Source organism: Ascaphus truei, chromosome 8, assembly GCF_040206685.1.
Source record: "Ascaphus truei isolate aAscTru1 chromosome 8, aAscTru1.hap1, whole genome shotgun sequence".
NCBI classification, from domain to species: Eukaryota; Metazoa; Chordata; class Amphibia; order Anura; family Ascaphidae; genus Ascaphus; species Ascaphus truei.
The window spans coordinates 52836018-52849611 of NC_134490.1; the positions used below are offsets into that span (position 1 = coordinate 52836018).

The 13594-nt window shown below is 45.1% G+C and overlaps 1 protein-coding gene across 2 annotated transcripts in view; it reads left to right on the forward strand.

Annotated features, from left to right (window-relative positions):
* The first annotated feature begins 551 nt into the window (after positions 1 to 551).
* The window catches only part of LOC142501719 (pancreatic lipase-related protein 2-like), a 37022-nt gene continuing 23979 nt past the window's right edge, over positions 552 to 13594 (forward strand). Inside the window, exons 1-5 of one of the 2 annotated variants that reach the window (XM_075612001.1) lie at positions 552 to 693; positions 2626 to 2674; positions 4409 to 4563; positions 5418 to 5543; positions 7738 to 7878. In XM_075612001.1, coding sequence (XP_075468116.1) covers positions 2626 to 2674; positions 4409 to 4563; positions 5418 to 5543; positions 7738 to 7878 — 471 coding nt within the window. In that variant the 5' untranslated portion in view covers positions 552 to 693. Of the gene's footprint in view, positions 694 to 2625; positions 2675 to 3753; positions 4314 to 4408; positions 4564 to 5417; positions 5544 to 7737; positions 7879 to 13594 lie in introns of those variants that run through there. The other variant, XM_075612002.1, reaches the window with a different exon arrangement.

The following is a 13594-nucleotide window of genomic DNA, read 5'->3' on the forward strand; positions in this document are numbered from 1 at the left end:
CACCCTCTGGTGCCATACTGGAAGTCCCTAATGTCTTCTAACCACCTGCCAACATCAAGAGAAAAAATCCTGATGAAGTAAAAAATCTCTAATTTTAAGTAGATTTATGACTATTGAATGCCAAATACAATAATCTCCTGTACACATAGCTGCACAAACCAAATGCGTAGGACACTTTCATGAATTTACCCCTCATTGTCATTGTTATAAAACGTTTATTCTCACATTTCCCAATCTAACAAGAATTGCTGCTTTAACCCTTTGTATGGTCTTGCACTATACATATAAAGATGGTCTTGCACTAACATTGTGACTGTTATAATGGAGTCCCACTTCTCTAAGAGCAGAAAGTGTCAACAATTATCTACAAATACATTATTCTCAGGGATGGTTAAAATGCCCAATTCCTCCCGTCATGTCCCTATCCGTTCCCAGGTTTCAACACTAGATTTGCATAGTACAACATAGGGATACTTCCCATAGTAAGTAATTACTGTTTGTCCCTTCACATGAGATCTGCATTTGCATCACATACTATTTGCACACTAGTGCTGTCGTGTCTTTATTCGGCCAATGCTCGGAGGGATCTGATCTCTTCCCACCTACCTTGTTTCTGGCATTGAGAATTAAAGGCAGAGGCGGTTACATTACAGAGTGGTGCTGCCCTGACTTTGCTGGGACTCGACTGCAAAAGTAAGTTACTCCTCATAATAGAGTCATGTTTAGGATCAATTGTAGTTCTAATCATGTGGTAGCTCCAGGGATTTCCTTTCCTATCAATGCTAACCATGATTATATTTTATTACCTGGGTACTGCAATTTATTTTTGAACAGAAATAATTTTCAGAAATTTAAACAACCCCAGTATTCTCATCCCTTCCACAGTGGAGGTGCAATAATGCATTGCTCGAGATTAAGGGAAAAATTCCTTTGTATTTTGAACAGGTGGTTAGCACTAGGTGTTTTGATCAACAGCATCATGGGGAAAAGCCAGGCCATTTTGCTACGTTTTATTGTCAAACAAAGGGCATAATGGGCTGTAAGGTTGCTGAATGGCCTAGCATTGCTTAGTAAATATGGGCCTGCAACTTTCCCAGAATACCTTAGCAGAATAATCATAACTAGTGTTGTACCGGGTCAAAAAAAAAAACAGGTACCCGGGCAAAATCAATTGTTCTACCCAGCCGGGTACCCGGTTACCTGGATGGTACTTACCTGCAGGATGGAGAAAGACCGCGGCGACATGTAGGAAGGTCAGCAGAGGTCCTGTGGTGGTAGCAGCATCCCAAGTCTGTATTCAGCCAGCGTGGGAGCAGCAGGAATCAATTACAAGTAGATAGCAGTGTGGGCCGGGGAACCATGTGACCGGAGCAGGAGCGTTCCTATTGGATAGCCGGCTTCTCAGTTGCCGGGTCTGGGTAATGAAAAAGCGCCGGGTACCGGGTAATTTCCTGGTACTCGGTACATCACTAATCAGAACTCCACCCAATACATCTGTCCATACAAAAACGTCTTCCTTTGGAAACAGAGCCCAGGTTACATAGCACATCTGAATACCTGCTAGAATTTTGCTATATACTTTTATTAACACTTCTGGCCATTTTTACTAAGCAGTGCTATTCCATTAGACGCCTTCTATCTCCTGACAACACCATATGACTTATTCAAAGGAATGGGTTGTATGGTTTCCCGCAGTGCCTAAATGTGTCTTCTAGCACAACACTGCTTAGTAAATATGGGCCTCTTTGTCTATAGGTATATTTATTACAAATATAATTCTTGGTTGTTTTATTGTGTAAATCTAGTTAACTGTTGAGTTACTGCTTTAAGTATTTCTCTTCTGGTCTTTGTCAAAGATTGCAGGGCTTATTCTATTGGCCAAAAAAAAAGCTAAAACTGTACCATGTATATTATAAATATTAATATTGAGGAATTGTTATATAACTGGAAATCACTTTCAAAAATCAGTATTTTAATTCTTGTATCCACTAAAAATAAAATAACTTTTGTTGTGTAATCAATTTATCTCAAAGATTAATCCAAACATCTTATATTTGGTGTACTGTATTATGGAAGGTGTGTGACTGTAAGAACAATGAGGCTATAATAGTAAAGGTTAAACCCAGCCATTGCTGATCTCAGTTCCTCAAGCTACCAGGAGTCCATCCTGACTTTGGTTAGTTGGTGGATCTCTGAGGTTTGTGCCGGAGATACGGAAGCAAGGCTCGGTTGAGTAGACGAGTGGAACAGTTGAAGTTTCTATTCTGCGAGTAGCATCCACAAGCACATGAGGGACCAGAATCCTGTGGAGACTGGAAGCTGACTTGCATACGCCTATTAAAGCAGCGCTCAGTACCTAGTTAGCTAGGATTCCCCCATGTAACCTCTGTTTCGGGGAGTTATTGTAATATTGTGTTGTGCCTATTGACTCCTGTCCAAATAAACCTATTTGTTTAACTCGTTCATTCTGTCTGGAGAATACGATCACGGTGTATATTGTCCTATTGTCCTCCTGTGAAACTCAGAAAAGGGTTTTCCCCATATAACTGCAAAAAGAACAATGTTAGGGAAACATTCAGAAAATCGAAAAGCAAATGATCATCCTCAATATTTATTTTCTTTAAGATGCTGGTGCTATTGCTCACTTCACTTTTAATGCTGGGGATGATTAAAGGTAAGTGTGATCGCTTTACTTTACCTGTATCAGACTCAGACACAAGTAGTAACTCTCAGCTCCTTCCTTATATGTCTCATGCTGGAGTTTAGCCAAAGTGTGGCGCAATGCCCATACAATATGTGCAACAATTTTAGCTTAAATGTCATTTAACATTGCACTCTTTAAGGTCATGTAAAGATGCTTTTGTCGTAGTGAAAATGGCTTTTGGTCATCATAGCATTTATTCTGTCCCCTCTGACAGCCCAAATCTGCCAGTTATTAGTACTGTACAGAAATCTTTTTTATTTATTTTTTCTACATTTTCGTTTGATAGGATATAATTCCAATGTATGAGTGACTATCTCTACACAGAAAGCAGCTGTCTACACGTCAGTGTTTGCTACAGCTTATTGCAATCACTTCTGTTAGAGAGAGACAGGTATACAAATAAAATTAAAAATAAATTCATCATGCATTCCCTTTCATGCCATTTACATGAGAAAACAGTACAGTCACAGGTGGTTATCGAAGTGCATCAAAGTTCGGGGATTTTCCTGAAATACAGGGCAATTTGCCAACTAAGCTCACTCACCGAGATCACACAGATACAAACGATTTCTATATCAGAACTCATATTGTTACACTGAGTTGCAGTAAGCCACTTTCTGTAGCACACATACTGAAGGCCGTCACTAACCCTGCTCTTTACATCCTGAAAACATAGATGCACATGTATAATTTAAATTCATATTGCTCTGTATATCAAACTCTACAAAATTTCAGCAAAAAACAGCACGAGATATTTCAATTAGAAGAAACTCAACTGAATGCAGTGTGTTTTTTTGTTTTTTTTTACATTTCATAAATCTGGTGCATTTTTTCACACCAGTTTGTTCCAGGTTGGCGCCCGGGAGATTTCTATAATTTGACGCCACGGTGCTCCTCTTGCTTTTTCAGCGCCACTTTTCCGTCCTCATAAACACCCTATGGAAAGCCTGCATTCTTCTGTTTGACCACCAGATGGCATGTGATTAAAAATAACATGCAGGGTCATAAATAAGCCGTAAAGTGCCTTACAGTTTAGTAGCACTTAGTAAATATTGACCAATGTAACAAACTTTCAGGTCATTACTCATTATTGTTATCTGACTCCAATCTACAATGCTGCGGCTTATAACTCATGCTTCAATTCCTACTAGAGATAATGCCAATGGAAAGAAGAGAGCAGAACTGGCTGAACAATATCCTCTTACAGAAGAGAAGGTGTTAAGAGCCAAACGCCTGAAGGAAACTAAGCAAACGGCTTAAAAAAAGACAGCTTTAAGGATGTGTACACGTGGGTGTTTGTTAACACTGTAAGCTAATGCTTAACAGCTTTTCTTCACAGAAAAAGCTGCAAAGTGAACAAACGAGCCAAAGCATTATCTATTTGTAATACCTCAACATTTGCATACAGTATCACATTCATAATATTGGGGGTTTTGTAGCTAAAAAATCCCTGAAACTCAAATGGTTGAAGCAATGACTCATGGGCCGTATCAGAATGACATCATTCAATCTTTGTAGTCATTATCAGGTCTGTGTGTCGAGGCAAAATAGTGCAATTTGCGGCAAAAAAACGGCATCAGATGTATGAAAGAAAAACATCTAATTGAAAGTAAAATATATATTTTTCATTACTGTAGTATTATTCATTTCTCAGCACTCATCACTCACACAGACTTGCTACAATGTTTGATTTGTATCTCACAGGTAAAGAGGTCTGCTACGGGACCCTAGGTTGCTTCTCAGATGATCCCCCATGGTCTGGGACCCTGCAGAGACCACTGCCAGCATTGCCCTGGACCCCGGAAACCATAAACACCCGTTTCTTCCTCTACACCAGGGAGAACTCCAATCAAAAGCAGGTTTGTGAATGTTCTGATACTTGATTGACTTAGTTATGTCTTGTGAAAGTAGCCCAGGTATTGTGAGTCCTGCTCTGAAGAGATCACAGTATCCTAATAAACCTTCAGCAATGGAGGTGCCAACTATAATGGGTGCATGTGTCACAGTTTGGCACATAATCTTTTGGACACACGTTTCTATTTCTTCACAAACTCAATTTGTTCAAACCTTTTGTTATTCGAAAATCGAAAACCATCAAAGCAGCAGTTCCTCCTAAGTCTCCCTGTCTTAGGTGTGCTTAAAAGCATAAATAAGAATATTTCCACTTTCACAGTCCAATTTTCACATTATCAAATGAAAAATGAAAACGTTTTTGGGGCGATTTGGCTAAGAGTTAAACATACGAAGAAACTCCAGCAGATTCGAATATTGGCAAAAAGTTCGCCCATCTCTATTGCCAACAGTCTTCCTATAGCTTTTAAACCAGCACATGCAAATGCTTAGTTGGGTTATTTGTATCCAAGTGGTCGGACCCACAGTCTCAGCTGATGGCTGGTTGGATACCACTCAACACTACCCCTTCTGTACTTTTACTTTCAGTTCAGTTTCTTTCTGGCTGGCTTTCTTTTTAGCCGGACTTATTTAAAAGTTAAATTCATTTACCTACCATTACAATGAATATAAAGTAAATATTATGTAATTTTCCTTTTGGCAGCTTCCTGTGTCCTCTGTATGCAAAGTGGTTGGGTTTTTCAAGGTAGTATTTTTAGCAGGAGATGGAGCCAAAGTTACGCAAACTCTAGCCTGTCTCACCATCTCTTGGCAGTAGTGAGGATAACTTGGACATTTAAACATTACACCTGTTTCCTTCCAGGAGATCAGTGCTAAATTGGTGACCAGCATTAAAGCCTCATCCTTCCAAACAACTAGAAAGACGTGCTTCATTGTACATGGGATGGCGGACAAAGCAGAGGATAACTGGGTGTCAAACATGTGCAGGGTAAGAGTATACACCTCATTTATATCATGAACACATGAATTTATTGAATACAATGATATTCTCCACACTCGGATAAACAAATACATGAACGCTCTGTTGAGGTAGTCAAGAATTTTTACTTAATGAAAATGTTGATACACAGAAATACATCGCACAAAAATTAATCAAAAAAACTTCAGCTAAGGTTAAGATGATCCCAAAGAAAGGGAGAAAAAAATTATGCCTATCGCGATAAACAATCCAACCTATACTGTACAACCAAAAAGGTGAAAAAGGTGAAAAAAGTAGAAAATACACTAATACAACATAAAGGGGGGGAGGGCAACATCAATGTTTGAGTGTATCAACCCTTTCTTCTGGTCCATTCCTATGTAACCCCTCCTTGCCCGGCTCTTACTTTAAGGAGGGTCACAAGTGTGAATAATAGTGATGTAAGTTAGTGTAGACTTTCATACCTTTTCCACAGGGTGCTGGGGTTCAGGCTGGCTGGTTCTGCAAGCTGGTAAGAAGGGTGCCAGGGACTTTTATATGACAATACAGTTATCTTTTATTGAGACAAGACAATGATTCATATACACTTCTTCCCTGGGTGTCATATAGCTTCCCAGGGATGTACACCCGGCTTGTAATCACCTTCCCTTACCCACCGTTAAAGGGAACTGCATTTTTATAACTTCAGTGATCTGGAGTTTTCCCAGGTATCGTCTTAGACTCAGTTTAAGGGTGTATTTCCACCCAGGTTCCTATCTACCCATCATCTTCACAATGTCCTAGCAGTCTTCACTTAGCAACCTGGTGTGCATATACTTAAAAGTTGACGTTAGAGCAACCTTGATTTGACAGTTTTTGGGAACCCTGGTTTAGGGATCCCTTGCTGTGAACTGTCACGCACGTCCTCCTTTAGGAATAGATAACAGTTATGGCATATTCATAAGATATTAAGGCCCTCTCTATCTGGGGACACTTTTCTCTGACTACAAATGAATAAAAAGGTGAAATGGGAATTGAAAGTTACACATAAAGGACAAACTACTAACACCATACACATAACACATTGAGACTCCTCTCCTCTGGTGTCCTCCAGGAGTCTGGGGTCTTGAAGCTTCTACGGCTCCTTTTATAATCCTGTGATGTCACCATACTGCCTCTGTTACTGGGAAAAATACAGACATCACTAACCAATCAGATCTCCCGTCAGTGGGTTCTAGACAGTTCTAGCCAGTTCCAGCAAGTTCTAGAACGAAGGAGGGGCTAGTCACCTGACAGGGACTGCTCTTGCAACCCAAAATAAACTACAAAGAACTAGCTAAAGTTAACTGAGGCCTTCCCTAAACATTAACTTCATAGCTCCCTTTTAACCCCTGCTATGGCCAATAGTAATCTCACTAGGTAGGGAGTTATGCCTATGTTTAGGAATGCAGCACGGGGGTTAAACTGGACGAACTCTCTGATTGGTGCTCTGCCGGATATCAGCTGCAGTGGCTTTTTTCTGAAATGGATATATAGGAGTCTACAGATTTCTTGTATGGCGTTCTGCCGGCTAACAGCTGAAACAACTTCTAAAAAATAGGACTTCAAGAAGATCCTCACTAAAGGGAAGTACTATGTTTCTGTTTTTTTACCTATAAACTTAGAAATGGGTCAGAAGAAAGGGTCGGTACTCTGAAAGGTTGATGTCGCCTCCCACCCACCCCTTTTTTATTGTATTGTTATATCTTCTTTTTTTAACTTTTTTCTCTTTTTTTGGTTGTATAGGTTGGACATTTTCTCGCAATAGGCATGATTTTTCCCCCCCTTTTGGGGGGATCATCTTAACCTTTGCACGGTGAGCTGGGGAGCCGCAGCACCGGCCCACACAACCTACAGGGGCCCCTAACTTTGGGGGCCTCTAGGCACGTGCCTAGTGTGCCTAATGGGTAATCCGGCACTTGGTTTGTCAAAGAGGCATGTGTTTTGGGGCCTGGAGGTACATGAACTGTTTTCGCTGTCTGTATTAGTGGGATTTTAGTAACACAGCATATATGGAATTTATCAGATCCAAAGCTAGAGACATTAATTATTGATAAGTCCAGGCAATAATAGTTGGAAGGATAGGTATAGAAACTCTAGTGAAGTTGCAACGAGATGAATGCCATTTTCCCATTTGAAAATATAAATAAAAACTTGGATATTTGTGCACATCTGTCTTTATCAGGAGATTTTACAGGTGGAGGATATCAACTGCATTGGGGTTGACTGGAGACATGGCTCAGGAAATGTACATATCTATGTGCAGGCAGCAAATAATGTCCGCGTTGTGGGAGCTGAGATAGCAGTTCTGCTAAAATTATTTCAGGTAAGGACAGAAAAGATTTGAAACACAAAACATTGTATATTAATTGAAAGGTTGCTGGGTGTTGGATGGTGATGAAGCAAATATGTGTGCATTGTGTTATGAGATTGTTACATGAATTATGTGTGTAGCCAAGTGCCGCCTTCTACTGGCCTCAACACTATAAGTCCTGATAGGAACAGGCATTGTTGGTGTTAATCTCCTGTGCAGGGCCTAGCCTGCAGTTGCAGCCTGGATGGGTACCAAACGTGCCCTGTTATGGGGCAGGGTTACAAGCCCCCCCCCCCCCCGTGAGAAGGCTCAGAAACTGAAGGCTACCCTGAGCATCACCAAAGCAACGCTAAAAGCCAAGCTTAGAACCCAGGTGACGCGGCACAAAAGGGAGCACAAGAAGGTCCAGAAACTGAAACAAGTAACTGTGGCCCAAGCAAAGAAGTTCATAGTGCTCCACAGTGCAATAAAAATGTGGAAGCAAGCTCAGAGAAAGCAAAGCATGCAGACAAATTCCATGAGGAGAGACTTGCAAGACGCACTCAAAAAACAGGGATTTCTCGTGGGTGAGATTACAGTCCTACAAGGACAAGTATTGACCCTGACTAAGCGTCAGTATCCCACAGCCTCAAAAACCCATGAAGACAAGGGTACAGTGAGAGCTGGGAATACCGCTCATCTAAAAGACAAGGTTGCAAAATTTGAACCACCTAAACAAGCACTAGCAAAACCTTTGAGCCACCCAGCAGGCAACAAAAGAAGGTACACGTTCTGAATTAAAACCAGAAGAATCCTTAGCTGATGAATCTGAAAAGATGGGACATTCTCTGGAAGTGGGTGTGGAATTGCAACTTAATCTAAAAGGGGCTGTTTTTAAACGCTCTGCAACTGCTACCATACAGTATGCCTACAATAAGACGAGCACCCGACGCGAGGGAAATCTCATGACCGCGCACGCAGAAAAAAGACTATACTTGGAGAAAGTCCTCCTCGAGCGACTGAGGGGTGCTGATCTCAAACACCTTCAGGAGGAGACACGAATAAACTGGAGAAAGGGCTCCAATCCCAACAGGACTGAGGGTTCTCTTCCTCCATCCACTCTCATTCAAGTCACAGAAAGATCTCGAATGAGAGTGGAAGGATGGGCTTTGGCCGTGGTAAGCCCGAGCTTCCCACAAACAGGGGAGGTATGTAACAGGGGACTTATCCCTGTTCACAAAGGTGCCTCTAATCCAGCAGTGTGGTGGTTAACTGCTGGTAGCAAATTAACTAGCACCACCTGCCTGATTACAGGTAGTAGAAAAAGCCTGCCTTTGAGACAGGAAGTAACTCCTCCTTTGTTCACGTGTGAGCTGACCTTTGGAGACAGAGCAGTGTTTTTGAGTCTCACAGGAGAGACTGACTAAAAGAACACCCATCTCTGGAGCTGACCGGTCTTGAGCTCTGCACAGCAGACCTGATTTCAAGACACAGGGAAAACTACTACACCTGAAGCTTAACCAGGAAGTGACAAGATTTTCCCTCCAAGAAACAGATAAGACTTTTATTCTTAAGAGACTGCTTATTGCATGTTATATGTTTTGGGGCTGCGAGAACCTGCTTGACTAAGGGAGATGTGAATTAATGCATAGTGTTTCACTAGAAATACTCCCAAGTGATTAGAAGCTTTGTTCCCCCCCCCCCCTGTGTTTGGATGAATTTCCTGAAGAAAAGGAAAAGGCACAATAAAGCCTTATTATAATTTCACATTATAAACGACTCCAAGTGTGTACCTCTGTGAACGTCCGTCTACAGTCCCGCTAGTGCATTGCATATTAATAACGTTGGCTACATCTGTATGAAACAGATTTCATACTTTTGGCAACCCTTCCTGCCCTCACTTACATCAGGTGACTATGTACATGGCTTTGCTCAGTTTCTCATACTTTGTTAGGGTGCCGGATCCATGTAGGCTGGTGTACTGGAGCTTTATTGCCAGCCGCCCACAATGCTCCTCAGACAGACATTACCCACAATGCTCCTCACACATTGACATTGTGTTTGTGGCCTCGAGGGAGGGGTAATTGAGTGATAGCGTAGGGGGGGAGAGTGAAGGGAATGTAAGAGAGGAAGGGGAAAGTGAGTGAGGAAGAGAGGGGATAGAAATGCAGATGTGAATGGGGGGAGGGGTTGGGGGCTTGCAAGGTCTCCGACACGGGGAGGGTTCAGGTTGAAACTGTTCTCCTGGACCTCGGGAAATCTGTCGGCGGCCCTGCTTGTTGATGTTACTGTCATATTAAGTGGCCATATTCTGAGTAACATCTGTACCTCTCTGTATCAATTGAGCCCCATCCTGTGTTACCCTTACTATCATCAACAGTGGAATTGTTATCCCGGTGCAAGGAACTTACGTGTCACTATTATTTTCTGAGGTAACAGTGGGCCACTTAGCAGGGACGATCTGACTAAGTCACAGGGCTACTAATTGGATAACCCCAATAGGACATAGACTTCCTCGCTGTGAGCCTGTAACCTTCTGTAATACCATGGCTATGGATGATAACTGGATGGGACACTTTCCCTAACAATAAAATAACAAACAGGGACAGAGCAGTATCACTATACATTAACTATACACTGAAACATATTTACAGTACAAACAGTGAAGCACCTACAACTGTCACTCCCAGAGACCTAAGTTCTAGCAGTATTATATACCTGTAACGGGTATTCCACCCCACCCAATCTCATATATAGTGTGGGTGAGTAGAACATGCGGTGTTACCGGTGTGGTGCGTATACCTGCAGGCTCACAGGAAGTCTGAGCCTCCGCTAGTGAGAGCCTGGGGTGAATCCTCTGGAACGTTTCTTCTTTCAGCGCCTCCACCTATGTAGGATTCTAGAGAAGTGTAGAATGACCCTACATAGGAACCCACTCAGAAACCACACACACAGTGATTATATAACTAAGGACTTTACTAACGAATAATAATGATAACCTGTGTCTCTCTCACGGTGAGACACTAACAGTGACGTCTCGCAGGACGATTCCCAAACACTAGGTGATCCCACCCAGTGTCCCAAGAACCCCACCCAATGTCCCGTACTCCTACAGAGATAGTCAATGGGTGACTGCGCAGTCACTAAGAACCTATAGGCCTGTTGGTGCACATGTGAGGGTATAATACCTGCCGAGCACTCCAGTACTCGGGTCAGCAACAAACTTCTCAAAGGGTCAGACGTGTGATGAATCCGTCTGATCCTCCAACCGAACTCCTTGCACGTGCGGACCGCTAAGGCGGTCCCACTCTGGAATCGTCTCTGTGGACCCCAACGTGGGTCCAACCGCTTCCACAGGAACAGCAGCAGCCGCTGTGTCCCTATCTATCTCAATGGTACTAACGTGACAGGAACCCTAACCTAGGGCCTGTCCCTGTAGTACAGCAACCTGTAGTGGCTTGGGGAACTCCTATGGGCCTGGCAGGGGTAATGACCTATCCCACTCCCCTAACTACCCAAGTCCCTCGCCTCACTACTATTCAACTAGTCCCAGCGCCTACAGCAGCAAGCTGTAGCTCACTGGAGGCTGCAGCCAACGTGCTGCGCAACAAGGTGCCTGCCTGTCAGACCTCACAGCACTAACAGCCGTGACTCTGACCAGGCAGCACTCTACACTAAGGGCAGTGTCCCTATCTTGGGCCTCCCTAAGCATTTACCCACTAAGCTAGTGGGGAGTTGGGGCCTACCTGGGGTGTAGGTACCTATATGGGGCAGAAGCTGCACTCGCTCCCCGCACCCTTCCTTCCCTACAGCTCCCTGACTCCAACTCTCTGTAACCTTGCTTTCCCAGCTCCCACTAATGCAAGTGGCAGGGTCCCTAACCTGAGGGCTGCCCCTGGCAACACTCACCTTACTGGGGAGCTGAGCTATCTCGGGCCCTGGGGGTGCTGGCCTAGTACAGGGAGTCCCTGACTCCTGTACCCTACCTCCTTCCCTGGGCTGCTCCGGTCTCTGACTGACAAGCGTGCTCTCTGCCCGCGAAATGTATCCAATTCTGTCCAGGGCAGTCCTGCAGCCCTATTGGCTCCTATGAGGCACCTGGTGCCTCCCTCGCTAGGCACTATGGGAATTGTAGTCCCGGGGCACCTATAATAACATTGGGGCACTTGCCCTGCGCATGCGCGAGTCTTTGGGGGCCGCCTCAACCCTTCCCGCACTTTCCCTACACTCGCGCGACATCTCCCTAGCTCCAGGGACCCTTCCGCGCCTGCGCGATCACTGCGCATGCGCGAGTGGCTATGTAATGGCGGTGGCCTCACAGACCTGCTCCGGGAGCGCCGGGAGCCCAGCGACGCGATCGCGGCCTTGGCAACCGGCCGCACGCGTCCCCGGCAACCCCCGAGCAGGAGCCTGACCGCCCTCACCCCTGCGATACGCCGACGGGGCCGCCATTGAACTCGGCGGCACCCGCGATCGGCAGCTAGGTGAGGGGGGTACTGACAGGCTGGGGAGACCTGGCTACATCCTCCCCCTGGTGAAAAATCCAACGCCCTCGCTTGGGGAACGACATACCTTGACATAAGTTTACACACTGAAAAATGGCATGGCATAATTGGTACATTTAGCAGGTCAACTGTAACATCCCTGAAACATGGCACATCAAACCCAGTAATACCCGACGCTAGCTGAGACCATTTGTGGGGTGCCCCTAACTGATCAGGTGGGGGTACCTCACTTTTGCGTCCGTGAGCCCCCCCGGGGTGAATCTCTCGGAGAGCACACTCTGGGATAACAGTCACTGGTTCAGTACTACTTCCTCCCCCTGGTGGAAGGAATAGCACAGTGTCTTTCAAACCGGTCTTTACCCGGTCATCCACGGCCTGGAAGCAGCAGGCCAGGCGGCCAGGACCTTTCCCGCGGTCCACTACTTGGCGAATGGGCCGCTTCTTCTGCGGTGCAAAGGAGGCAACTTCTACTAGCTCCCTTGCCACACAGTCCTGGTCCCTACCTACTTGCGAGGCTTCCACTGGGAAGCGAGGAATGAACAACGTCTCTTTTCTCAAAGTCTCTGTCTCGCCTGGCAGGGGGTAAAGAGTAGATACTTTACCACTGCGGTGATTTGCGGTGGCCAACCTGTCCTCGAGGACGCTGTCAGTTCCCACCTCGGCTGTATCGGGACCTGTCCACAACACTTCTGGGACAGTCCACTCACTGGCTTGAAACTCGGGAGCATTGGACCCCAGTCCTGGGACCATTTGAGTCGGAGCGCACGGGCTCACACTCGGTTCACGTGTGCTGACACCTGGATGTCCAGCTACATTCATCTGCTCCACATGAACGGTAGTTGGAGCATTTTTCACGGTCACCTCCACCGGAGCCTGTGGGAAGCAAGGGGGTTCCTTACCACTCTGCTGGCTTACGATGGGTTTCTCCTCTTCTGGAACACTGTCAGGTATCTGCGGTGCTTCACCTGACACCACGACAGAGCTGACTGTTCTCTTCAACTGAACGGTAGGCGGTAGATACTGGTCCTCTCGCACGGCTGGACAGCTTTCTTCTAGGGGGGACACCTCCGCCAGGACGCGATGTCGAGTGGAGCCATTCGCCCGGGTGTCCAGACTTAAGAAGCTATCGTGCTCCGCGGTCACCTGGAGGCTCACACACGACACCCCTGGGGCAGTCAACTCACCCTTGTCGTCGGTAGCAGGTACTGATCCCACACCTGGGACCGATGGTACCTCTGTAGGCC